This window comes from Ochotona curzoniae, unplaced genomic scaffold, assembly GCF_017591425.1.
Source record: "Ochotona curzoniae isolate NIBS_2020 unplaced genomic scaffold, NIBS_Ocur_1.0 scaffold_4683, whole genome shotgun sequence".
In the NCBI taxonomy this organism is placed as follows: Eukaryota; Metazoa; Chordata; class Mammalia; order Lagomorpha; family Ochotonidae; genus Ochotona; species Ochotona curzoniae.
Window position 1 is genome coordinate 25978430 of NW_024467121.1, and position 23569 is coordinate 26001998.

The window sequence follows — 23569 nt, forward strand, 5'->3', positions numbered from 1 at the left end:
ATCCATGAGAAACACAGAGCAAATATGTTCTTGCCCTGGATCCTGAGCCCATCCTTTCCTCCTCTCAGCAAGCGGCAGCCCCGCAGGCTTCAGTCTATGCCTTACACAGGTCATGCTTACACTTCCCCAATGACCATTGTCTTGGCCCCTTGAGCTGCTTGGGCTACTGTTCCCTTAGACCCCATCCCCTAGGTCCTCACACAGCAGCCCAGCCGCATTCACCCTAGTTCACCCACTCATTCTATCATACCATTTAAATGTATTGATCCCACAAGAATTTGGTAGAAATTAATAATCCTATGACATTTTTTTTCTTGTTGCTTATTTGCTGATTCTATCTGCCTCTCCCCACCATGTATAGAATATACATTTCAGCAGAACAGAAACCTTACTTCTCTGGCTCACTAACACATCTCAGAAGCCTAAACCACTTTCCAGCTTGTAGAACAAATTTGGAAAACATCTGTGGATGAGTTAACCTCATCCTTCAAAGCCATCTTTACCTTTTAAAAACCTTAACAGGACCTTAAGATCCCTAAAAGGCCTTTGAAATCTTAATCAAGGTCAAATGTGAGAAAAAAAAAAGGTAAAGCCCTTTCATATTTTCCATAGCACTTTATAAAGCAAAAGACTAAAGCCTAGACATATATAAAATAATGTCAGACTAAAATGCAAAGGGTAAAATAAAGCACATTGAGTCATATAATGCATCAGTAAGATCCTCTAGTCGATACTGCGGCAATTACAACAATTATACCTGGAAAGAGGCAGGAAAAGAAGGGAGATGATGCCTTTAAGGATGGGAACAAAGTTGTGGGTGGAAGGAGCCCGAGTGATGAGCTGACCCCCACCAGCTGTTCCGGCCCCAAGGGCACTGTCCCCAAGAGAACTGTTGCTTAGAAATGCTCCCCACAGTTCTCTTGTGGAAACCAGTGGGGAGCCTTGGTTCTCTCCCTGTGGAGAGTCATATTCCTTCCCACTTGAAGGAAAATATCTGCCTAGCAATCAATGGTTACATGTTGTTATCTTTTTAATTTCAGCAGGAAAGCTTTTAGAAATCAGAAAGTTTCACAAGTCACAGTGCAATATAGAGAATTTTTGTTCAATGTATTACAAAGATTTCACAATATACCATGCCATTTATATGTCTGCAATTAAAGGGAGAGGGAAAAAACTGTACATCGCAACAGATAAAGCATTAGAAAAAAATGACAGGCAATAGTGGAGCTAAGTTATTCACTACCAGATTCAGATCTGAGGCAGCATTTGTTTTCTGAATCATTACAATTTCACTCCTGCAACAAGAGGGTTGACAGGAGGGAGCAATTGCCAGCAAAGGAACAAATGCCGTGATCCCATAAGAACCAGAACCTGTTACGCTCTAACCATACACACCCTGAATCCCATACAAGTGAGCCACAAGCCATTCATTTTTCTTATGAAAAATTCATGAGTAAATTTTCACTCATCTGGGGTTTCAGATGCACACTCATCATAACCAACATCATCCGTGTTCTACATACCTGAGAAAGGTTAGCAGCACTCTGGCTCGAACATGAGAATGCAGCTGTGCTGATGGTTGTTATCAATGATGGAAACACCCTCTGAGTTAACAGTTCCACAGTATTAGCTCTCTAGGTGAATGGGAGCTGGGGCAGAGAGCAGCCTGTGCTGCTCATGTTGACGTTCTGTGTATAAATGAGGGAGGAACTCATAGAAGTAGCATCTCAGGGCCCATGGAAACATGCAGCCCAATGGGAGAGAGATGCTTTGCCCTTTGGAGATGCTTCTGAAGGAATTCCCATACCAGCAAAGTCAGAAATACTGACTTTAAACCACCTTTAAGTCATCATGGATGGAAAACAGGCTAGAAAAACCAGTGTGTGGACATTTTAGTACATGCACTGAGCACTCTGGGTATAAGAGAACATGAGCTGGGCAGCACAAGCAGGGCAGAAGGCTGGCATCCACACTGTACTCTAATTACAGGGTGACTGCGCAGATGTGCATCACAGTTGCTATTTCAACTGCATCCCACCTCCCAGACAGAAGTGAATTCCCCTACTTACATCAAACGGAGCTGAACTCGATTGGGCATTCTGATTACATGGTTCCCTGAAGCAGTCACTAAAAGGAAGTAGCAGACCCATGGCAATGATCCGTGAACAAAACTTCTCTGCTTCTTCTGGAGGCCCGTTCTCCTGCTGGCTGAATAGTTTCTCCAATAGAGTCCTCCCTGCGGATGAAACACATTCATTAGGAGGAGTGCTGGCAGATCAGCGAACTGAGAACCCTCCCGAAGGAGACAGCCCAGGATCACAGCCAGCAAGCCACATCGTCTCTTAGGCAACTCTCAAACTCAAAAACACTGCAGAGTCCACAGACACCACCCAGCAAATGGCGGATCTGGTTTGCTCTCCCATTCCAGGAAAATCTTCAGCCTCCAAAGAGAATGGGCCAAGTCATGGGCTGCACATCTTCCATATGAGCAGAGAAATCCCCACCATTGGCAGTCTTCCTCCTACTCTGTTCACCCTGTAGATGGTTCTCTATGGAAGCAGTTATAACCCAGGTGATGCCCTGTGGGCCTGAAAATGGCAGTGACTGACACTCATGGGTCCAGTCAAGATGCTGAAAGGGCCTGGGGGTAGGAGGCATCAACCCCTGAGCATGAAAGGGAGGTATGCAAAAACCAATCAGACTCAAGAGGAAAATGATGGAGAGAGCCTCAAAATCTCAGATGTCCCTTGGAAACACTAGTCTAAGATTGGTGCAAGCTTCCCTAAAAGAGAAGGGAGCTCACTGCTAAGACACTGACAACAAGACCAGAATGCACCTGGCCCAGAGTTCTGAATCTCAGCTTTCCTTTAGAATCATCTGCAGAAAACAGGGCCCCAGAATAGTTCCAGTTGGTCCTTATATCAACCAGCAGCAGACCACAGGTCTGGTCGGTAATCTATTTCTGACACCAGAAGCCCTCTGGCCTTCAGAAACGTATGTAGCTCTTTCTACATTCACAGACCACAGCAAAAGAAATAGAAAATATCTAGGGTCCCTTCCAAGGTGACAGCATTTCCTCAGTGCCAGCCCTACTGTTGCCCATCCCATACAACGCCCCCACCACCACAATTAGCAGATTCAATCTTTAAATTTAAATCAAAATCACTTATCCATAAAAGTCTTCAATGACTTCCTTTCACATCCTTTGGAACACTCTATTGCTTCTTTATGAAATTAGCTGTTTTAATTAATTGGCTTGCAGTCATGTGTTTCATGTCTGCCTGCCTCACTAAATCACAAATCTCTGACAGCCAGCATACATGGTACAATCTTTACTTTGAGATCCAAGCAAAATAAAAAGCAAACACATGAATGTGCAATGTTGACAATAGTCACACAATTTTTGAGTTTTTTGTATTTCTGAGGGTAAAGCAGAACTAATCTACAAAAATCTCTTTTATTTACAATGACAAAGCAAGAGAAAAGAGACCCTACTGCTGGCTCCATTCCACCAGGTCACCAGACAAATTCTTTGGTCTTCCAAGGACATATTTTTAGAAGAAATGAGGATATTTTTTTCTCTATAGAAGTGTGATTGTAGCTAATTGGAAGTAAATACTTAGGAAATCATCCCCTTCAATTCACAAGTGATAGGCTATCTTAACAGTATATCCACCGGTCAGTCTCAAGAGCTATATCAGCTCCAGAAGGGCACTGCATCTAAAGCCTAAGCCAAACCTTCCAGTGCCGCTCCATTTCCCTCAAAGCAAAATCAAAGTCCCCTCCCTGCCTTCTCCCTCACTGCGCACTAGTTCATTCTCTTCCTTGAACATCCTGAGCTCACACACCTCACTAAAAGGTCTTGTGCTGGAGCATCCTTCCCCAGGACATATGAGGACTCACTGCTTCTGGGTCTCCACTCAGCTACCACTTCCACGGAGGGAGTTTCCCCGATCAGCCTTTTGGGAAGTGAACCAATGCACAGAGATCTCTTTCACACTCAATCTCACCCTCTCGTCAGCCCACCTTTTCAATAAGTTAAACAAGTTTTTTTTTTTTTAATGTTATATTTTGGACCTGGCATGATAGCTCAGTGCTAAATCCTCACCTTTCACTCATCAGCATCCCTGTGGGTGCCAGTTCATATCCCAACTGCTCCACTTCCCATCCAGCTCCCTGCTTGTGGCCTAGGAAAGTGGAGGACAGCCCAAACCCTTGGGATCCTGCACCTGCATGAGAGACCCAGAAGATGCTCTGGCTCTTGGCTTTAAATTGGCTCAACTCTGGCTGCTGTGGCTACTTGGGCAGTGAACCAGTGGATAGATCTTTCTGCCTCTTTTCTGTCTGAAAATCTGCATATCTGATAAAAATAAATCTTTAAAAACCATATTATAGTTTAAAAACAAAGATAGGGAAAAACCATATTATAGTTTAAAAACAAAGATATCCTGATGTACTTAGTCCCTACTTATACAATTAAAATTCATAATACAGAGAAAAATAATAGCCCCATTAATTTGATTACACTGAATTATTAAAAAAAGAATAGGAAAAATAAAATTCACTAAGTGTCACTAGAAAATGCTAGGTCAGCAATATGAAGATAGAGAATTTAGGGGGAACAATCAAGCATTTACCCTGTCTTTACAATATGAATTATATCTTGTAATATTAAAAGGCACCTAATAAAGAAAAATTTTCAATAGAAAAGATATAGCAACCAAGAAGTAGAAACAAAATTACAGAATCAGAAAAATCACCATTTTGTGAATGCTAATAAAATGAAGAGTTTATATACTGAACAGCAAGTGGATGGAAACCCCATTAAAGGGAAAGTTCAATTGAAAAAATTTACAAGGAAGGGATTCAGCTGTCACCTCCAAAGCCATCGATCTATACTCACAACTTCAATACAATTGAGAAACTCATGCAAGATAGGGCTCCTAGGTGATTATTAATCACACATGCCTCCTATCATGCACATGTGTTATCTCCAAGATTTCTAGGGACAAAAGAGAAGACAACCAAGCATGAATCAAATCTTAGGGCAGATGGCATCTTCCAGTCTCAGGAAACAGAAACATTAACATGGACTAGTCAGGGCCTAGTGTGGTAGCCTTGAATGCACTGGGATCCCATACAGGTAATGGTTCATGTCCTGGCTTCTCCACTTCCCATCCAGTTTCCTGCTAGTGACCTGGGAAAGCAGTAAGAATGGCCCAAAGCCTTAGGATGCTGTGTCTACATGGGAGTCCCAGAAGAAGCGCCAGCTATTGAGACAGCTTGGGGAGTGAACCAGCAGATAGAAGATCTTCCTCTTTGTCTCTCCTCTCTGTAAATCTGACTTGCCATAAAAAAATAACACACACACACACACACACAACAACAACAACAAAACCAAGGTAAGTCAAAGAGGTTATTTTAAAAAAAATGGACTAGTTGGCATATAACTTCAAAAACTACTGTTTTAAAAAGACATTTATTTGAAAGGTAGACCAACAGAGGCAGAGACGGAGAAAACTGCTAGTCCACTCCCCAAGTGGCTGCAAAAGCCAACAGCCTGGAACTCCAGCCAGCTCTCTCCTATGGGTGCAGGGGCCAAGCACTTGGACCATCTTCTGCTGCTTTCCCAGGTGTATTTTCAGGGAGTTGGATCAGAAACAGAGCAAATGGGACACAAACTGGTACTCCAATATGTTATGCCAGCATCCTAAGCAGTGCCTTAGCCTTCTGTGCCACAATGTTGGCTTCTAACAATTACATCGATTTGCATCCAATATAAATAATGCCATTATAATATGCTTTAAAACACACTGATACAAATTGAAGAAATTATTGCTAAATTAACATACGTCTAGAAGTTAAATTATGTTAAAAAGATGGAAAGAGTTAAGGTTGAGGGTAGGTAAAATGATTACAGCACTGATCATTGCTATGGCTTGAATATGATTTGATATCAAATTCATGCAGGACATTTTAAACTCCAGCATCGTAAGCTGATGGTACTACAAGGGCAGAAATTTAATCCAATTAACCTATTAAGAATGAAGCCTTTGAGGAGGGGACCCCAGAGTGGAACAGGAGGACAAGAGGAGGCTTGCATCCTAACCCCAGAGACTCCCGGTACCTCATCAAGGACTATCATTATGGGCACCAAGGACTATATCCCAACTGCCAAGGAGATCACAGGGAATTGGAGTGGCCTCATAGGCCGAGAACTCTGAGGTCAACCAATCCCTATCTGATCTCCCACATGGGATGGAAGAAGCCCAGAACCCTCTTCACAGGGTCTAATGTCATTGGAGCAATAGCCAGGAGCCCTGAGTGGTCCTCAGAAACAGAACGGTAAACTTCCTTTGCGACTTAGGAGAGGAGCCTTCTCTGGTCCTTACTTAGTTCCAACTTTGGCTCCCTACCCTCTGTTGCAATGCCCATCAGGGTTGCTCTGGAGCCCCCAAAATTAGATCAGATAAACAGACAGACCAATAAGGAAAGCCTAGAACAGACAGAAAGCAGTCAGCTTGGACTTACATATACCTTACTAGGTAAAATACAAAGATCATTTACTCCTGACTAAGGTATTGAAGATTTCTCTGCACACTCCTCCTAAATTCTGCTGCTCAGTATGGCTTGTTACAGTTATAAGCCTGTTTGGACTATCCTAAAATTAGCCAACTTCAGTAAAAATCACACTTGAATACTACAATCTGCTAAATAGAAATATGAAAAAAGACACGAGACAGTGGAATAGTACCCTATAACCACTTCAATGTTTATATCAACCGGTTATGTAAAAACTAAACTTAAGATGTCACGGAAGTAGTCACAGGATGTGGTTAAGAACTTGCATTTTCTAACACATTGGCCACTCAATACCATGTCAATTAACTTCATGATGTTGTAAATTTCCATGTTTCTTCCTGTTGAGTAGTGACTTTTCTTTGGAGGGGATAATAATCTGCCAGCTCTGCTTTCAGACCAAGAATGGTCTCCCAATGAAATTGTTGAATTTATCTGGACAATAAGATGCTGGACTCTCTGCATGGTCCATGCCCACAAAGCATCATTCTTTCTAGTACATAATGTGAAAAATTTCATATGTATATAAAAGTTAGTTTCTAGTAAAATCCCAACTATGTAAACACAAGGGCAGGAAGACTTTAAGGTTTCTCAGACTTTCTATTTCTTCTCTCCTTATACTTTCCATCAAAAGAAAATACCCAGTCAGAGGACATCTCTCTGTCGCTCACACTTAATCTCTAACCATCACTATGATTAGAAAATGCAAGGATATCAGTTGTCTTGTCCAAGATCACATTATATGTTGAAAGGCTCACCTCATTTATTATATACATTGCAAAGACTCTAGTTATAGCCTAAGGCAATCTGCAAGAGTATGTTCACGAATAATTCCTTTGTTTTCTGCACAATATAGTCAGTTTCCTACTTTTTGCCCATGTTTTTCCACCAAAATACATGGTGTCTATCATTAGATTTCCCATTGTAGGTTCAGGTGTGGAATCATGGCATAGAAGCTCTGAATTTAAGCCATGGGTGCCACAGCCAGGATTCCAATCCTAAGAGGACATCATTCTACCTTAGACAAGTTATTTACCTCTCTAAAGCCAGCCTCCTCAACTGTAAACTAGAAATAATTGTCTTCATCACCTCCTGGGACTGATGTGAGAATTATACAAAACAGTTTTTGGATAGGCCCACCATCAAGCTCAATATATGCTACCTATTGTTTTTTTTTTTCCAATTTATTATGTTGCATTATGTGATACAGCTTGTTTAGGTACTGGAATTCCCCCCCTCTCCTCCCCCAATCCTCCCCCCATGGTGGATTCTCCACCTTGTTGTGTATCCACAGTTCAAGTTCAGTTGAGATACCTTCCCTGTGAGCCTATACCTAGCATAGAGTCCACCATCTTATCATCCGGATAAGTTCAACAGCTTCTTGGGGAGACCCTCTCTGGTCCAAAGTTAGGGCCAACAAAGTAAAATCCCAGTCAGTTACAAGCCCAAACATAACATCAGCAACAATATACAATTTTGTGGAACTAACTGACATAGTATCAAGTAAGCAAGTTCTTAACCACATCCTATGACTACTTCAATGACATTTCAACAACTGAGGTGCGAGACAGTTTAGGAGGGGTGGTATGCAGAGAAATTCTCAATACCTTGCTGAAGAGTACTTAATCTTCGGGTCCTCCCTAGTGAGGTGTGTATGAGTTTATGCTCATCAGGCTTTCCTTTTTGTTCTCTGCCTATCTATTCTAACTTGTGTGTGTTTGGAGGGGGGGGCTCTGGAGCAACCCCAATGGTCATTGCACAGAGGGTGAGGACCCAACGCTGGAACCAAGCAAAGGCCAGAGAAAGCTCCTGTCCCCAATTCCGAAGGAGGTTTACTGTTCTTCCAGTTCGGAGGACCACTCAGGGTTCCTGTCTGTTGTTCCGATGGCCCTTGGTCCCACGATGAAGGGCTCGGGCTTTTTCCAGCCCGTATGGTAGGTCCAGGGGGGCGAGGGGGAATGTCCTCTGAGTTCTCGGCCTTTGAAGGCATTCCAGTTCCCCGTGGTCTCTTTGGCCATTGGGATGCAGTCCTTGGTGCCCGTTTTGTCAGTCCTTGGTGGGGATCCGGGAGTCTCAGGGTTGGGACACAAGCCTCCTCCTGTTCACCTGCTCCACTCTGGGTGCCTCCCCTGCTCTGTGTATGTGACCACCTGTTAATAGGTTTTAGGATCGCTTTGGATTCCCCCTGTATGTCTTTGTGTTTTTACCATTGTCTAATTCTATTTTGAGTTTATTGTCTATCAGTTACCTGCCATGTTGCTGATAGTTTACACTACACGTCTTCCTCACTCCTTCAAGGGGAATGAAACACTTCCCTGCTCTCCCACTCCATTTCTGAGTTATGTTACCTACTGAGTTATAGTTACACTTCAAATGTTTTTAGGAAGACAGCAAATAAATTACCTCTACAAAAACTTGAAAAATTATAATACAGTAGATGATTATAAATTAAACTATCTTTTACATAAAGTTTTGGTATTTTAACCATAAGGCCATACTTAAGACCCTAATTGCTAGAATTCGTAACCTCAATTTTTTTTTTAAATCTTGCATTACTAGTATATTGCCCAGGTTTTCATTACTACAACAACGTATCTGAGAGAAGCCAACTTTGAAAGAAAGAATTTTTTACTTTGGCTTATGGTTTGGGAGGTTCACAATCCAAGATCACTGGCAGAGCACATGTAGTACAAAGAGTACACGGTGAGCCAGGCAGCACAGAAAGAACAACTGGGTCTCAGCCAAGCTTTCCAACTAAGCAACCGGGGAGAAACACCCCCAATTAGACCTGCCTTGTGCCCCACCGTCCAGGCACCATAAATGGGTCATCCTTCTATCCTTCTGATACCATTAGCTTTTGACTTTGGGATTGAACAGTCTATATGTTTTTATTATCTCTATTAAATTTATGCTGAAAAGTAATGTTAATTCAATGCCAGGGAACTTAGGAGTTGGTAATGTTCACTAGGTATTTCCTTGCTATTTCTCTAAAAGTTTGTACCCTGGAGTTAATTTTAAAAAGCCTGTGAAATCAGCTTTATAGTCATATACTAGGTAAATATACTCCTCTCACCTTGATAAGGAAAACACTGAGGAATAAACAAACAAAACTGGCAGTGAGGAAGAAACTGAAAAGGACTATCTACTTTCTCAATAAATTTAAGTCTTCCTGCACATAAAGAAATAAATTACACACCCCTACACCAAGTTCCCACCAAGCTCCTGTGACACTACTAAAAGTACAGAGTTTTTTTCCTTGGACAGAACAATAGAATGAAAAAGGTTTATGAATATTACCAACTTGGTGAAATATGCAGGACAAGAATTTATCAGCACAATTTCAAAGAAGCTAAGCAAGCAATGAAAAGGTACTAGAACTCCAAAGTCATAAGACTGGAAAGTGTCGGTGCCAAAACCGAATACACGCTCTGCTCTCCTCATTCTTATTCCGGGGACTTTCCACGTCTGAGTTGGCTTATAACTCTGGGAAAATATTCTGACCAACATTCGGCACTAAGATACGAAAGAAACAGATCATGCCAAGAAGTCTACACCAGACAAGGACTAACAGTACAGTTATAATGACCAAAAACCAAGAAGGAATATTTTTAAAGCAGTCTAGTTATGACTCAGTATTTGAACGTAACATCATTAAATTAGGGGTAGAAGGATCAGCAAAGAGAAGATACAGTCAAACACACTGGAGTCAGCTTATGCCAAAGAATGTCACAAGCCAAGTGGATACATGCAGTACACAAGCTTCTGAAATTGAACTGTTCATATTGTAGCAAGACAACGAAGGTGGCAAAGACTTTTAGAAGAGATGCATACCACAGGCACCCCTAACTGGCACTAACCCAGAGTGGGGAGCGTGTCTGGCTCTTTTCCCAATTGCCTGGCACAATGAAGGGTCCAAGCAGTATCAGGAACTTTCATCACAGAAATCTTCCTCTGCACATAACAGTTTCTGTTTTCTTCCATTAGGCTTGACATGCGCAAACGTGTCTGATTCTGTTGATGCCCAAAACAACTTGTTGTCTTTATTAAGATACAGTCACTTGGTGACAATTACTGCTTTTAGCCTTCAGTATTTTAGAGCCAGAAACAGTCTTCACAATCATTTCGCTCCAACATATCAAAGCTCCAGTAGCAGAATCATACTAATACACCCCAATCGATACACAGGAGAGAGGAGAGGAGGTTTTGTGCTGACGTGAATGCTCTATCATAACTTCTTCTACGTCTCCCACACGGGTGCAGGGTCCCAAGGCTTTGGGCAGTCCTCGACTGCTTTCCCAGGCCACAAGCAGGGAGCTGGATGGGAAGTGAAGCTGCTGGGATTAGAACCAGCAGCCATATGGGATCCCAGCATGTTCAAGGCGAAGACTTTAGCCGCTAGGCTAAGCCACCAGGCCCTGCAACGTTCAATTTTAATTATTTTAAATTGACACAAATAACCCACAAATGTCACTGACATGCCTACTTTCATGTATTTTCTAATAGTTGAAGGCCAGAAAAAATAAAATAATTGCTTTACTTGTATTTTGAAAGGACTCAACATAAGTTTTCACTTTTGCAGGCCTCTGTATCTCACACAAAGAGAGTCAAAACTAATGGGTCATTCACATTAAACTTCTCCTTATAGCTCAGATATGTGTATCTAAAGCATTGGTCCTGAAATTCAATATTATCATTTGAAATAAGAAACTGAAGTTGCAGATATGCAAATCCATAATCACATGTTGGTGATGACTGTTTACTTGACACTTAGAATATTGAGTATGTATTCCACAAAAATCACAGCAAATATGCCACACACAGTATTCATAAAGTGACTTGGGGGGGGCGGGCACTGTGATGGTTCAACTCGCTAATCCTCCTGCAAGCACCAGCATCCCATAGGGGTGCTAATGCGTGTCCTGATCGCTACAGTTCCTGTTCAGCTCCCTGCTTCTACCTGGGAAAGCAGTGGAGGACGACCCAAAGCCTTGGGACTCTGCACCCACAAGGGAGACCCAAAGAGAGCTTCTGGCTCCTCCCTCCTAGCTTTGGGTCAGCTCAGCCCAGCCACCGAGGCCTGAACTAGCAGATGGAAAATGTTTCCCTGTTTTCTCATTCTCTGTGAAAAATCTGTCTTTCCAAATAAGAAATATTTATTTCCAATATTATTATTTTATCTCCAATAAAAATAAATATTTCTTATTTGGAAAGACATATTTTTAAGAGAGAAGGAGAGACAAAGAGAAAGATCTTCCATCCTCTGGTTCACTCCCCAAGTGGGACCAAAGACCAGAGCTGAGCTGATTCAAAGCCAGGAACCAGGAACTTCTTCCACGTCTCCCACACAGGTGCAGGGTCCCAAAGCTTTGGGCCGTCCTTCACTAATTTCCCAGGCAAAAGCAGGGAGCTGGATGGGAACTGTAGTAGCTGAGACACGGAACATCTTCCACCCTCTCCCCTCGCCACTTGCAGGGCAAGGATTTAGTCACTAGGCTATTACATCCAGCCCTCAAATAAATAAATAAATAAATAAATCTTAAAACACACACATATAAAGGAGCCTATGTTGTGGTTCAACAGGCTAATCCTCTACCTGCCAGCACTGGCATCCCCTTTGGGCACCAGGTAAGTCTCTGCTTCACTTTCGATTCAGCTGCCTGGGAAAGCAGCAGAGGATGTCTCAAGTCCTTGGACTCCTGCAGCCACATGGGAGACCCAGAAGAACCTCCTGACTTCTGGTCAAATTGGCCCAGTTCCAGCCATTGTGGCTATATGTTGCTCCTTGTATTGAGTTGAATCATGCAAGCTGCTAGTAAATTCAGCTCCTCCACATTGTACACATGTTTGTTTGGAGAGACAGCTCAAGTGTCAAATTTGTTTTTGGAATCAATAGGACTATTAGAAGTTTCTTTGAAATCAGGATTAAAACTTCCCCTAGAATGGAGGGAATCTGTATTCAAATGGATGTTTTTAGAGATTTATTTTGTGGGTCATCACTTAACAGCACCAGCATTTCATACGGGCGCTGGTTCATACCCAGCTGCTCCACTTCCCATCCAGCTCCCTGTTTGTGGCTGGAGAAAGCAGTCAAGGACGGCCCAAAGCGTTAGGACCCTGCACTCGCATGGGAGACCCAGAAAGTTTCTGGCTCTCACATTTGGAACAGCCACATTTGGCCATTGAGACCATTTGGTGAGTAAACTACAGGAAAGAAGTTCTCTCTCTGTCTCTCCTTCTCTCTCTTTGTAACTCTGGCTTACAAGCAAAATAGGTGTTTTTAAAATATACACTTATTCTAACAGAATCAAGTGACTGACTGGACTTAGGAAAAAGGAAAAGTAGAGCAGGTTGCCAGATTTTTGGCTCAAGAAACTGGGTATAGAATTGTGCCAGTTGGTATCATCATGTATCGGCAATGCACCAATACGTAAATGAATGTGTTGCATTTACAGAATAGATTAATTCAGCATTGCTTTCATATGCTTACAAAAATTATTAAAAGATAATCTGAAATTTCCATTTACAATTCACAAACAGATATGGGGTGGAAATATGGATATGGAGTTTACATATACGGAAAGAAATCCTTAGAGCGAGTGTTATGGAAAACTACACATGCAACCTGGTGTGGGGCATAAGGTGCAACATTTAATTAACAAGGATTGAGAAGCAAAGAATGAGTTTATAAAGGCATTTGAGCAACAGCCCAAAAGATAAAAGACAAATTAGGAAGCATGTAATGGAAACTCAGGGATGGGTGTTTTCCTAATTGGATAAAATATTATGCCTCTGTTTAAATAAATGCATTGAAATATTCTAAATAATTAAAGCATTTTATCAATGTTAAACACAAAACATAATCTACTAAATTAAAATGTTAACAATGTTTATGGATGAGAGCAGCCCAGATCAGGCCAGGTTACAATATCCACCAGTATATGTGTGGCTTAAGCCTAGGGACAGGTCAGGCACGACCAGTTCATAGCATTCCCTAGCAGATGTGAGAACCAGGATGGGGTGCAGGACAGGCTGGGTTGGGCCACAACACCAGCCAGTTCGTATTTGGGCTTTGACTGGGCGCTGTTCAGGCTGGGCTGGGCTGCAACACCTACCAGCATGAGCTGGAACTGGGGGCAGACCAGGCTGAGCCAGGCTGCAGCACCCACCAATCAATGCTGAGGTGAGGCAAGCAATGCCAGGTAGGGCCACAGCACCCAACAGTATGTAACACCTCTAGGGTGGGGATGGGGCGGGGGGTAGCAGTTAGCTACAGAGGCTTCCCTGCTGGGCCACTGTTACTGCCAGTAAGCACAAGTACTGGGACTGGGGGCAGACCAACCTAGACAGGGCTAAAAACCTATGGGCCTCTATGTGAACTGGGTTAAGGGGAGAGCAAGGCTAGGCTAAAAGACCATATTCACTGGTACAGGCATGAGCCAGGGTAAGTGTGGGTTGGTCTGGGATTGTCACAGCATCAGCCAGTAGGTGCTGGGACTGGGGACAAGTCCTGTCAGGCTAGACTGTAGGACCATCTGGAAAGTGTTAGAGTCAGGGCTGGGAATGGGGCTAGCAGGGAAATTATAGGAACTCCTCTGATACGCTGCAGCTGCCACCAGTGAGCATGAGGACCATGGCTGGGGGCGGTCTGGTTGGATAAGTGGCAGCACCTACCAGCATGTGGACTAGATAGTGGTGTGGATCACACTGAGCTAAGCTTCAACACCCACTGATGTGTAGGAGAGCCAATGGAATACATGACAGTCTGAACCAGGCTGCTGCACATAATGGCATGTGCAGGAACCAGGGCTGGGGGCAGGCATGGTGGGGGTTGTTGCGGGTTGCCCTGTCTGGGCTGTAATTCCTGCTGGTATGTATGAGTGTACAATGTGTGCTAGGCAAGGTTGGGTTGGCCCATAGCACCCATTGGTTTGTGTATGAAATGGGGCTGGGAGCAGAAATGTCTGAGCAGCTGCAACCACCAATGTGAGTGTGGGAGTTGATGTAGATCACGGACTAAGCCAGACCCTACACTAGTGAAAAACACAAGAGTCAGTTCTGGGGTCACCTCTGGCAAGACTTCTTTGGGAACCACCTGAAATTGGACTGCTGCACACAGAACTCAGTCACTTGGAAAATCGTAGGCTATGTGATCTGACTGTGAAGTGCATGCATCAGAACAGAGTCTCCTCAACTGCTGAAGCCTGTGAAGTGGATGGCATGCCCAGATGCACATACATGGGGGACATGACAGATCATTGAGTCCTACAGAGGACATCTAGTACCATGGTGGGCAGAACAAAATGGATAGGACTCACAGCCGAGTTTTGACAGCAGGTATCTGGCCAAGTCGACACACTGAGGGGGACTATAGTCCCCCATCAGCCAATAGACTTTGGAGGGATTTCCTCAACCTTGGAGCAACAAAACCATCAGCATCTCAAAACTACTGAAACCACTTGAACAATATCCTCAGAACACACTCTGCTTGGGAAACTCTAGAATGACATTGAATGGCCGTTCAGCATTCTCAGGTACAGGTGTGATTAAGCTGCTGGGAGTGGCCCTCTCCTCTCTCCTCTTTCCTCTTTCCCCAGAAACAGGAAGAAAAGAAAGGAAGATTAGAAGCAGTTATCTCATCCATTTTCCCCCATTCCTGGACCCTTTCCATCCTAATCGGTGGTTCACATGAGCATGCCTCCTTCTCACCGTCCTAAGTATGTAAACATTACCAAAAATAAAATAAATTTATTATTTTTAAGTGTTTATGCATCTAAGGGTTAATGCCTCCCCCAAAAAGCTCAGGAATATCTATAAAAACTGATCATAAATAATGCCAAAATGTCACAAAAATGTCAACACAATATGCACCATGTTGTTTGATTATATTTGTAATTTTTCCATGAAAAAGTTAGATGAGCACTTATAAATTCCCATCTCTATCAACTAAAGATATTATTAAATAACAACTTTAGTTTTGAGAAAAACCAGACTTGTACAATAGGTAATCCTCTGCCCTGGAACATCCCATATGGACACGATTTATGTCTTGGACACTTCACATACAACCCAGGTCCCTGCTCACTGCCTAGGAAAGCAGTCCAGAACGGCTCAAGTCCTTGGGTCCTTGCACACATGTAGGAGCCCAGAAAAAAGCTCTTGACTCCTAGCTTCAGAATGGCTCAGCTCTGGCCAAGGAGGCCATTTGGGGAGTGAACCAGTGAACGAAAAGCCTCTCTCTCTCTTCCTCTCTCTCTTTCTCCTTCTCTCTGTAAATCTGCCTTTAAAAATAAAAATTTTAAAAACATAAAAAACTAAAATTTTTAAACGAAGAAATACAAGAGAAATGAAACAACACAACTGAAAACTCTTCTGTACTCCAACAATTAAATAGAAAGGTACAAAAGATATCATAGCCTGAGTGATGAAACATGCAAAGCTTCAGAAAGCAGCTAAGCACACAAAAATTCTCCATTTCAACACCTAGAAACCCTATTAAAAGATCATAATGATGATCAGAATAATTAAAGAGATATTTCACACTCATGGATGGGATATTACACAAATCACCATATCCTTTAACAAACAAACTTAATAAAAATCAGGCATTATCGGAGCTTTTTAAACTGAATAGCTTACATAGAGAAATATTTGACACAGGGATTAATTGATGAATACACACTTAGAAGATTACTTAAGTCCCAACAAACATAAGATCAGGCTATCCCTTTCTATTATCTAAACTCCAGAACAGTAAAAGCACACCCATCACTGCCAGGATCAGGAGGCTCGTCACTGGAGGCTACCTGCTTGGGCAGCCCAGGACTGCGAAAACACTGCAGGCAGACACACCATGCACACACACCATGCTGCTGGCCCCTGAAGAGCTACTGTGGGAACATCAGACCCCTGCTGCTGCTGCCCATTAGAGAGCTACTTAGCCCAGTCACTCAGGGCCTTATCAAGGCTTCAGAATTTTTCTCAGATTCATCACATCTATAACACAATCTTCAAGGGCTCTGAGAAATGTCACTTTTAGACCCCTGGCCTGTAACGGAAGGAAAGAAGATCAGACGTAAACTGAATGACAACTTATTACACGCCTAACATTGACAACAGAATAATATATAAATGCACAGAGACTGATAAATAAATAAGGAAAAGTAGAAAACTTCATACAAAAGAATAGGAAGAGACACAGAAACATAAATCCAAATGACAAAAATTATGTAAAGATCTCATAGGCATTATCTATCAGATAAATGTAGAGTGAAAAAATAATAATGAGGTACCACCTTCGCACACAGGTTTAGTACAGATTGCATGACACAACTAGTTCTGCAAATCAGCAAAAAGGGAGAATATTCTCGAGGTAACTAGACAACACCTACACAACTTAACTAGCCCCTATTTTACAACCCAGCAATACTACTTGTAAAAACGTATTCCAGGTAAGTGTTCATACGAAAGCCCATTCAGGACTACTCGGGAGCATTTCCTTCTGGGGCCCTAGATGTTCATCACTGCACAAGTAAAAATTGAGGCGGTAGATCCAGAACAATTACACTGCACACAGGCCCAAAGGAACATTTACTGTGTATAACAGAAGGTGGACAGTGCCCTCTGGTGCTGCACAATCCAGCAGCACCTTCCCCCTTTGGAGTACTATATAGCAGTAAGCATCAATAGATAAATCCATCCAGAAAAAGTGTGCAGATTTTGCATTGCAAAGGCAGCTGAGTTTTTTTTTTTTAAGATTTATGAATCCTGCTTCCACACTGTCTCATTTTTTAAAATATTTAGTTATTGTTATTACAAAGTCAGATATACAGAGAGGAGGAGAGACAGGAAGATCTTCCTTCTGATGATTCAGAACCACAACAGAGCTGAGCCAATCCAAAGTCAGGAGCCTCTTTCAGATCTCCCACATGGGTGCAGGATCCCAAAGTTTTGGGCCATCCTCGACTACTTTCCCAGACCACAAGCAGGGAGCTGGATAGAAAGTGGGGCTGTAGGGATTAGAATCAGTGCCCATATGGGATCCCAGCATGCGCAAGGCAAGGACTTTAGCCACTGGGCTACCGTGCCAGGCCCTAGCTGAGTTTTATTTAAAGAGCCCTGGGGTTGGGCCCAGAGTGATGGCCTAGTGGCTAAATCCTTGCCTTGTACACACTGGAATCCCATTTGGCTACCAGTTCATATTCCCATCCAGCTTCCTGCTTGTGGCCTGGGAAAGCCATCAAAGACGGCCCAAGGTGTTTGGAGCCTGCACCCATACGGGAGACCGAAAAGAAGTTCCTGGCTCCTGGCTTCAAATTGGATCAGCTCCAGTTATTTATGACCACTAGGGGAGTGTATCAGTAAATGGAATATCTTTCCCGCTGTCTCTCATCTCTGTAAATTTGACTTTCTAATAAGAAATATTAAAAAAAAAAAGAGCAATAGGATGAATTCCATAGCTCAGAGAATTTTCACAAACAAAAGATACATAAAAATACTTAGAAATACATAACCAGAAAATACATGGAAATCACACACAATGTCAAGGATACCAGTCATAAAGAAGTTTATACTCACAAGGAAGATTAGAATGGCAAATGAAAATGCAAAAGATACAGAAGGGACAAAATAAAGAGAACTATATGGCCTAGTGATGGGTATGTGCCATTAATTAGGGAATATTGAAGTGATTCCTTTTTTTTTTAAAGATTTATTTATTTTTCATTAGAAAGTCAGATATACAGAGAGGAGGACGAAAGACAGAGGGGAAAATCTTCCATTCGATGGTTCACTCCCCAAGTGAGTGCAACAGCCAGTACTGTGCTGATCCGAAGCCAGGAACCAGGCGCCTCTTCCGGGTCTCCCACACGGGAGCAGGGTCCTAAGGCTTTGGGCCATCCTCGACTGCTTTTCCAGGCCACAAGCAGGGAGCTGGATGGGAAGTGGAGCTGCCGGGATTAGAACCGGCGCCCATATGGGATCCCAGGGCATTCAAGGCAAGGACTTTAGCCGCTAGGCCACACCGTTGGGCCCAAAGTGATTGCTTTTGAGCAAAGGATCAACAGTAATGCTTGGCCTGCACTGTGGCATGGTAAGTTAAACCTCTGCCTGCACTGTCAGCATCCCATATGGAAGTCAGGTCAAGTCCTAGCTGGTCCATTTGTGATCCAGCTCCCTAATGAGCCTGGGAAATCAGCACAAGATAACCCAAGCACTTGGGACCGTGCCCTTTGTGGGAAACCCAGAGGAAACTCCTGGCTCCTGGTTTTAGACCAGCCCAGCTCAGGCTGTTATGGCCATTTGGGAAGTGAACCAGCAAAGGAAAGATTCTCTCTCTCTCTCTCTCTCTCTCTCTTTCTTTTCCCCTTCTCTCTGTACTCTGCTCTTCAAATAACAAATAACAATAAATATTTTTACAAATATAAAAAGAAAAAATAATACTTAGAAAAGAGTAGTATCAATAATATCTGAAGCTCCCCAAGAGAACATGAGATATATGAGGAATGAAGTATTTAGGACAAGATTTACAACACTCAAAACTAAACAATGAACTGGTAAAATTGAGAAAAAATATAGTATCTATTTTATATTATAAGGTTTGTTTATTTATTTATTTATTTGGCAGAGAGGAGAAAGAGAGAGAGTGAGAGAAAGAGAGACAGAGATAACGAGATTTTCCATCTGCTTGTTCACCCCCCAGAAATGCTGCAATGACCAGGACTAGGCCAGGCCAAGCCAGGAGCCAGGAGCTCCACCTGAGTCTTGAAGTCATATTAGCAGGGATTTGTATCAGAACTGGATTAGCCAGGACTCCGACTGGTGTCCATGTGAGGCAGAAGGTAAACCAGCTTAACCTACTCTGCCACAAGGGTAGCCCCCCACTTTATTTTTAGTATTGTGTCTGTACTGAGCATGTACAAATTTTTTTCTTATCATTTTTCCCTAACAAAATAAGAACCATTTACATAACACACACATTGCATTAAGGGGTTGAAGTAATCTAGAGATTATTTAACTTCATATACAATACATGAGAGGATTGCCTAACACGGTTTTATGTAAGAGACATGAACATCTATGGATTTTGCTCTCTGGGAAGAAATCCTAGAATTAACTCTTTAAGGATACATAGGAGAGGGAGAATCAAGATGGCGGAATAGAGTAAGGACATGTTTAAACACATGGAAAAGCATTTAATCAGGATGAAGCAGAGAGGACATATTTCATGAAATAGAAAAGGACAGAATGACAGCAGAGGGGTACCTGGAGGCTGACAGACACAAGAAAGCAGCGGACACAATGGTGTGGTGTTGCAGTGACTGATACTCCAGCAGCATTCAGCTAAGGCGATCTGAACTCCACCAGCAGCCAGAACTCCACCAGCAGCCAGGTGGAAAGGAACTTTCACTGGGACCTTGGGAGGTGAACCTAGACGAGGAACTGTTCGTCCTGCTGGTCCATTTGATTTGGCGAGGAGCAGAGACAGAGCAGCACATCTCAGATGGGCAGTGCAAGAACAGGGTGAATTTCATAGCCCAGTCAGCCCCCTGGGGCTGAATTGAGCACCATTTTGTGTAAGGAGGAAAGGGCAAGGGAAAGGACGGAGCATACGCTGAGCTGGGGGTGAGCTCATTTCTGACCCAGTCAACTGTATCGACATGGCATTATATGGGTTCCATCCGGGACAGGTCTGGGTTGGTGGCCCTCGCATCTGACGGCCAGCAAATCAAGAACTGTAGTGGGGGTGTGTCAGGCACCATTTTGTACACTGTGGCTATATCTTTGGGACTGCAGGAGACAACAGTGAAGCGCGCATGTGCTGAGCTCACAAGAACTCGCTGAGATCACTGGATAGCACTGGTCCCGCAGGAAAATAATACCGAGTGTGACATCATACAGGTCAAAATAGGTCCGTGTGGCACCTAGGTCCGTGTGACCACCACTAACGTCCAACAGGTTCTGACAAGATGAGCACCACCAACAACATAACTAGATAGGACACCTGGTGTCTCTTTAATCCTGGAACCCACCCCAACTGGAAGAGGGAGAAAGATTGCAGAGACAACGGTGCAGCCTCAGCACGGTATCACAGGAGGTGGAGGGTGGCGAGCCACGAGCTGGGGCTGTGGAGATCATGGTGGATGTCTGACATAAGAACCCAGACCTGGAACTCGCTGGAAGTTGTGGCACAGGTGGCTGCAAGCAAAAAGCTGTGTGCCAACTGCAATAAGTAAAATCGCATTGTAGACCTGTGGGTGACACAGCTTAGAAACCTGCCCCATGAAGAAAACTCTGCTAACCAGAAGTACAATGATCAAGAGCAAAAGAAGAGACAAAGGCACAATGAATATTACTGAGCACTCCCCTGCAAAGGAGCAAAACCCTATGCCAACCTCAGAGTTAACTGAGGAAGACATCGAGAAAATGGGGGACACAGAATCCATAAGGCTCATTTTGAAGATTTTGGTCAAAAATGAGACGCTCATGCAAGAGTTCAAAGAATTTAAGGAAGCAGTAAAGCAAATCAAGGCTGGTATATCATAAATTAAGAACACAGTAGAGCAAGTTAAAAGTACAGTGGAGAGTCTCCAAAATAGAATGAAGCAAGCAGAAGAAAAATCTCAGAATTGGCAGATATCTCCTGTCACCAGGGGGAAGCAAACAAAAAGCTGGAAGCAGAGCTGGATCAAGCCAAAAAAAGTATTCAAGAATTGAAAGACACTATTAAGAGGCCAAATATAAGAGTGATGGGAGTCCCAGAAGGTGCAGAAAGAGAAGCTGAGTTTGCAAATGTATTTAACGAAATAATAAAGGAAAATTTCCCTAATCTGGAGAAAGAATTGGAAAACAAGATCCAGGAGGGACCCAGAGCTCCCAACAGGCTTGATCAAAAGCAATCTTCACCAAGACATATGATTATCAAACTCTCTTCAATTGAACATAAGGAAAAGATCCTTAAATGTGCACGTGAGAAACATCAATTGACATATAAAGGAATGCCAATTAAGCTCACAGGAGACCTCTCACAGGAAACTCTACAGGCAAGAAGAGAATGGAGTGACATATTCCAAATTCTAAAAAAAAAAAAATGTCGGCCCAGGATAACATATCTAGCAAAGCTTTCTTTTGTCTTTGAAAATGAAATAAAATTCTTCCACAGTAAAGAAAAGTTAAAAGAATTTGCCTCTTCCAAAGCTGCCCTGCAAATGATGCTTCAAGATGTTCTCTTGACAGAGAAGAGGAATACCCAACAAAACCAAAGGCAAATGGGAAGAACATCCCAGTAAAATGACAACAGAAGACTAAACCAATGAACAACCCATTCCCAAAATGACAGGACCAAAGTACCACCTATGTATATTTAACTCTGAATGTAAATGGCTTAAGCTGAATCAAACATCATAGATTAGTACACTGGATTAAAAAACAAAACCCACCTGTTTATTGTCTGGAGGAGACACACTCCAACAAAGATCAGCCGAAACTCTATCACATGGGTTTTGTTGTTTTCTGTTGGTTTCATCTCTTCAAAACACTTTCTTCTGATTAAATCATTCAATGACAATAGATCATACAGTGGCATCATTTTCTTCAAGAAGGTTCTTGATTTTCACTTCTTCAGCTACACGTTAGTCATTTAATAGCATGTTTAACTTCCTGGTGTTGTTAATTTCTTTTTTCTCTCGGATGTTGATTTTGTTTTGTGGCTCTACATTTAAGGGAAGGTATACAAGCTGTGTAATGGAGACTGTCATATCTAGTAACATATTATTTAACTGCATGGCATTGTAAATTTCTATTTTTCTTTCTATTGTTGATTTTGTATCATGACTTTTCATTTAAGGGAATGTACAGTAGTTATGTAATGGAGACTAACAACCAGATGTGAGGATGCAGTACGGTATGCATTTCTGTTTCCCAAAGATGGACTTACAGTGAAACTGTTTATATTATATTTTGACAATAGGATTCTGGACTCTCTGCCATTGTCCATGCCCGCAATAATGGACATATGACTGAGTATGAAGAACTATATGTTACTAACTATATGTTAGTAATGATATAAAGGAACTGGGGGGAGAGGGAATTGGGGAGGGGATAAGGGAATATGGAACTGTATCATAAAATGATAGCAATAATAATAAAATGTGGGAAAAAAAGAAAATACATTAAAGAGATATTTAGGAAAAGAATGGAAAACATCGGGGTCAGTGCCGTGGCACAGTGAGTTAAGCTGACAACCGCAGCAATCCATATGTGCACTGGTTCACGTCCCAGCTGTTCCACTTGCAATCTGGCTGCCCAGTAATGCACCATCAAATGCAAAGCACAAGAGGACAACACAAGTGTTTTACATCCCCACCACCTACCTAGGAGACTCAGAGCAAGCTCCTGGCCCCTTTCTTTGTCCTGGCCCAGCCGTGGTTTTTACAGTCATTTAGTGAGTAAACAAGCAGATGGAAGACCTCTCTGTCTCACTTTCTGTCTCTGGTTAACTCCATAGTTAAAACTAAATGAAATAAATCTTTCAAAAGAATGAAGATGGAGAAAATAAGATTAAGTGGCTATGAAGATAAGGAAAGAAAAATTCAGGAACCTGGAGGAAAGGCTAAGCAGCAATGCCTAACTTGAGAGACTCAGAAGGAGGATGCATAGGAGCTGGGAGCAACACGAAGTGTCCACACAATGGCGGCTAGTACTGTGCCGAAGTAGTACACCACTATAGTATTGTACCGGTATCCCATATAGACACTGTCTGGAGTCCCAGTTCCCAGCTAATATGCCTGGGAAAACAGTGCAGAACAACCTAAGTCCTTGGGCCCCTGCACCTATGTGGGAGACTCAGAAGAAGCTCCTTGCCCCCAGCATCAGCCAGGCCCAGACTTGGAAGCTACAGTCACTTGGGGAGTGACTCAGTGGATGGAAGAACTTTGTCTTAATCTGTAGTTCTGCCTTTCAAATACATACAATAATTGTGTCAGTAAATAAATAA

General features: G+C 42.6%; 1 protein-coding gene across 3 annotated transcripts in view; it reads right to left on the reverse strand.

Moving 5' to 3' along the window:
- FMN2 (formin 2) overlaps positions 1 to 23569 on the reverse strand; it is a 285407-nt gene that overhangs the window by 248123 nt on the left and 13715 nt on the right. For all 3 annotated transcript variants that reach the window (XM_040967978.1, XM_040967977.1, XM_040967979.1), the window contains exon 2: positions 2070 to 2236. In XM_040967978.1, coding sequence (XP_040823912.1) covers positions 2070 to 2236 — 167 coding nt within the window. The remainder of the gene's footprint in view (positions 1 to 2069; positions 2237 to 23569) is intronic.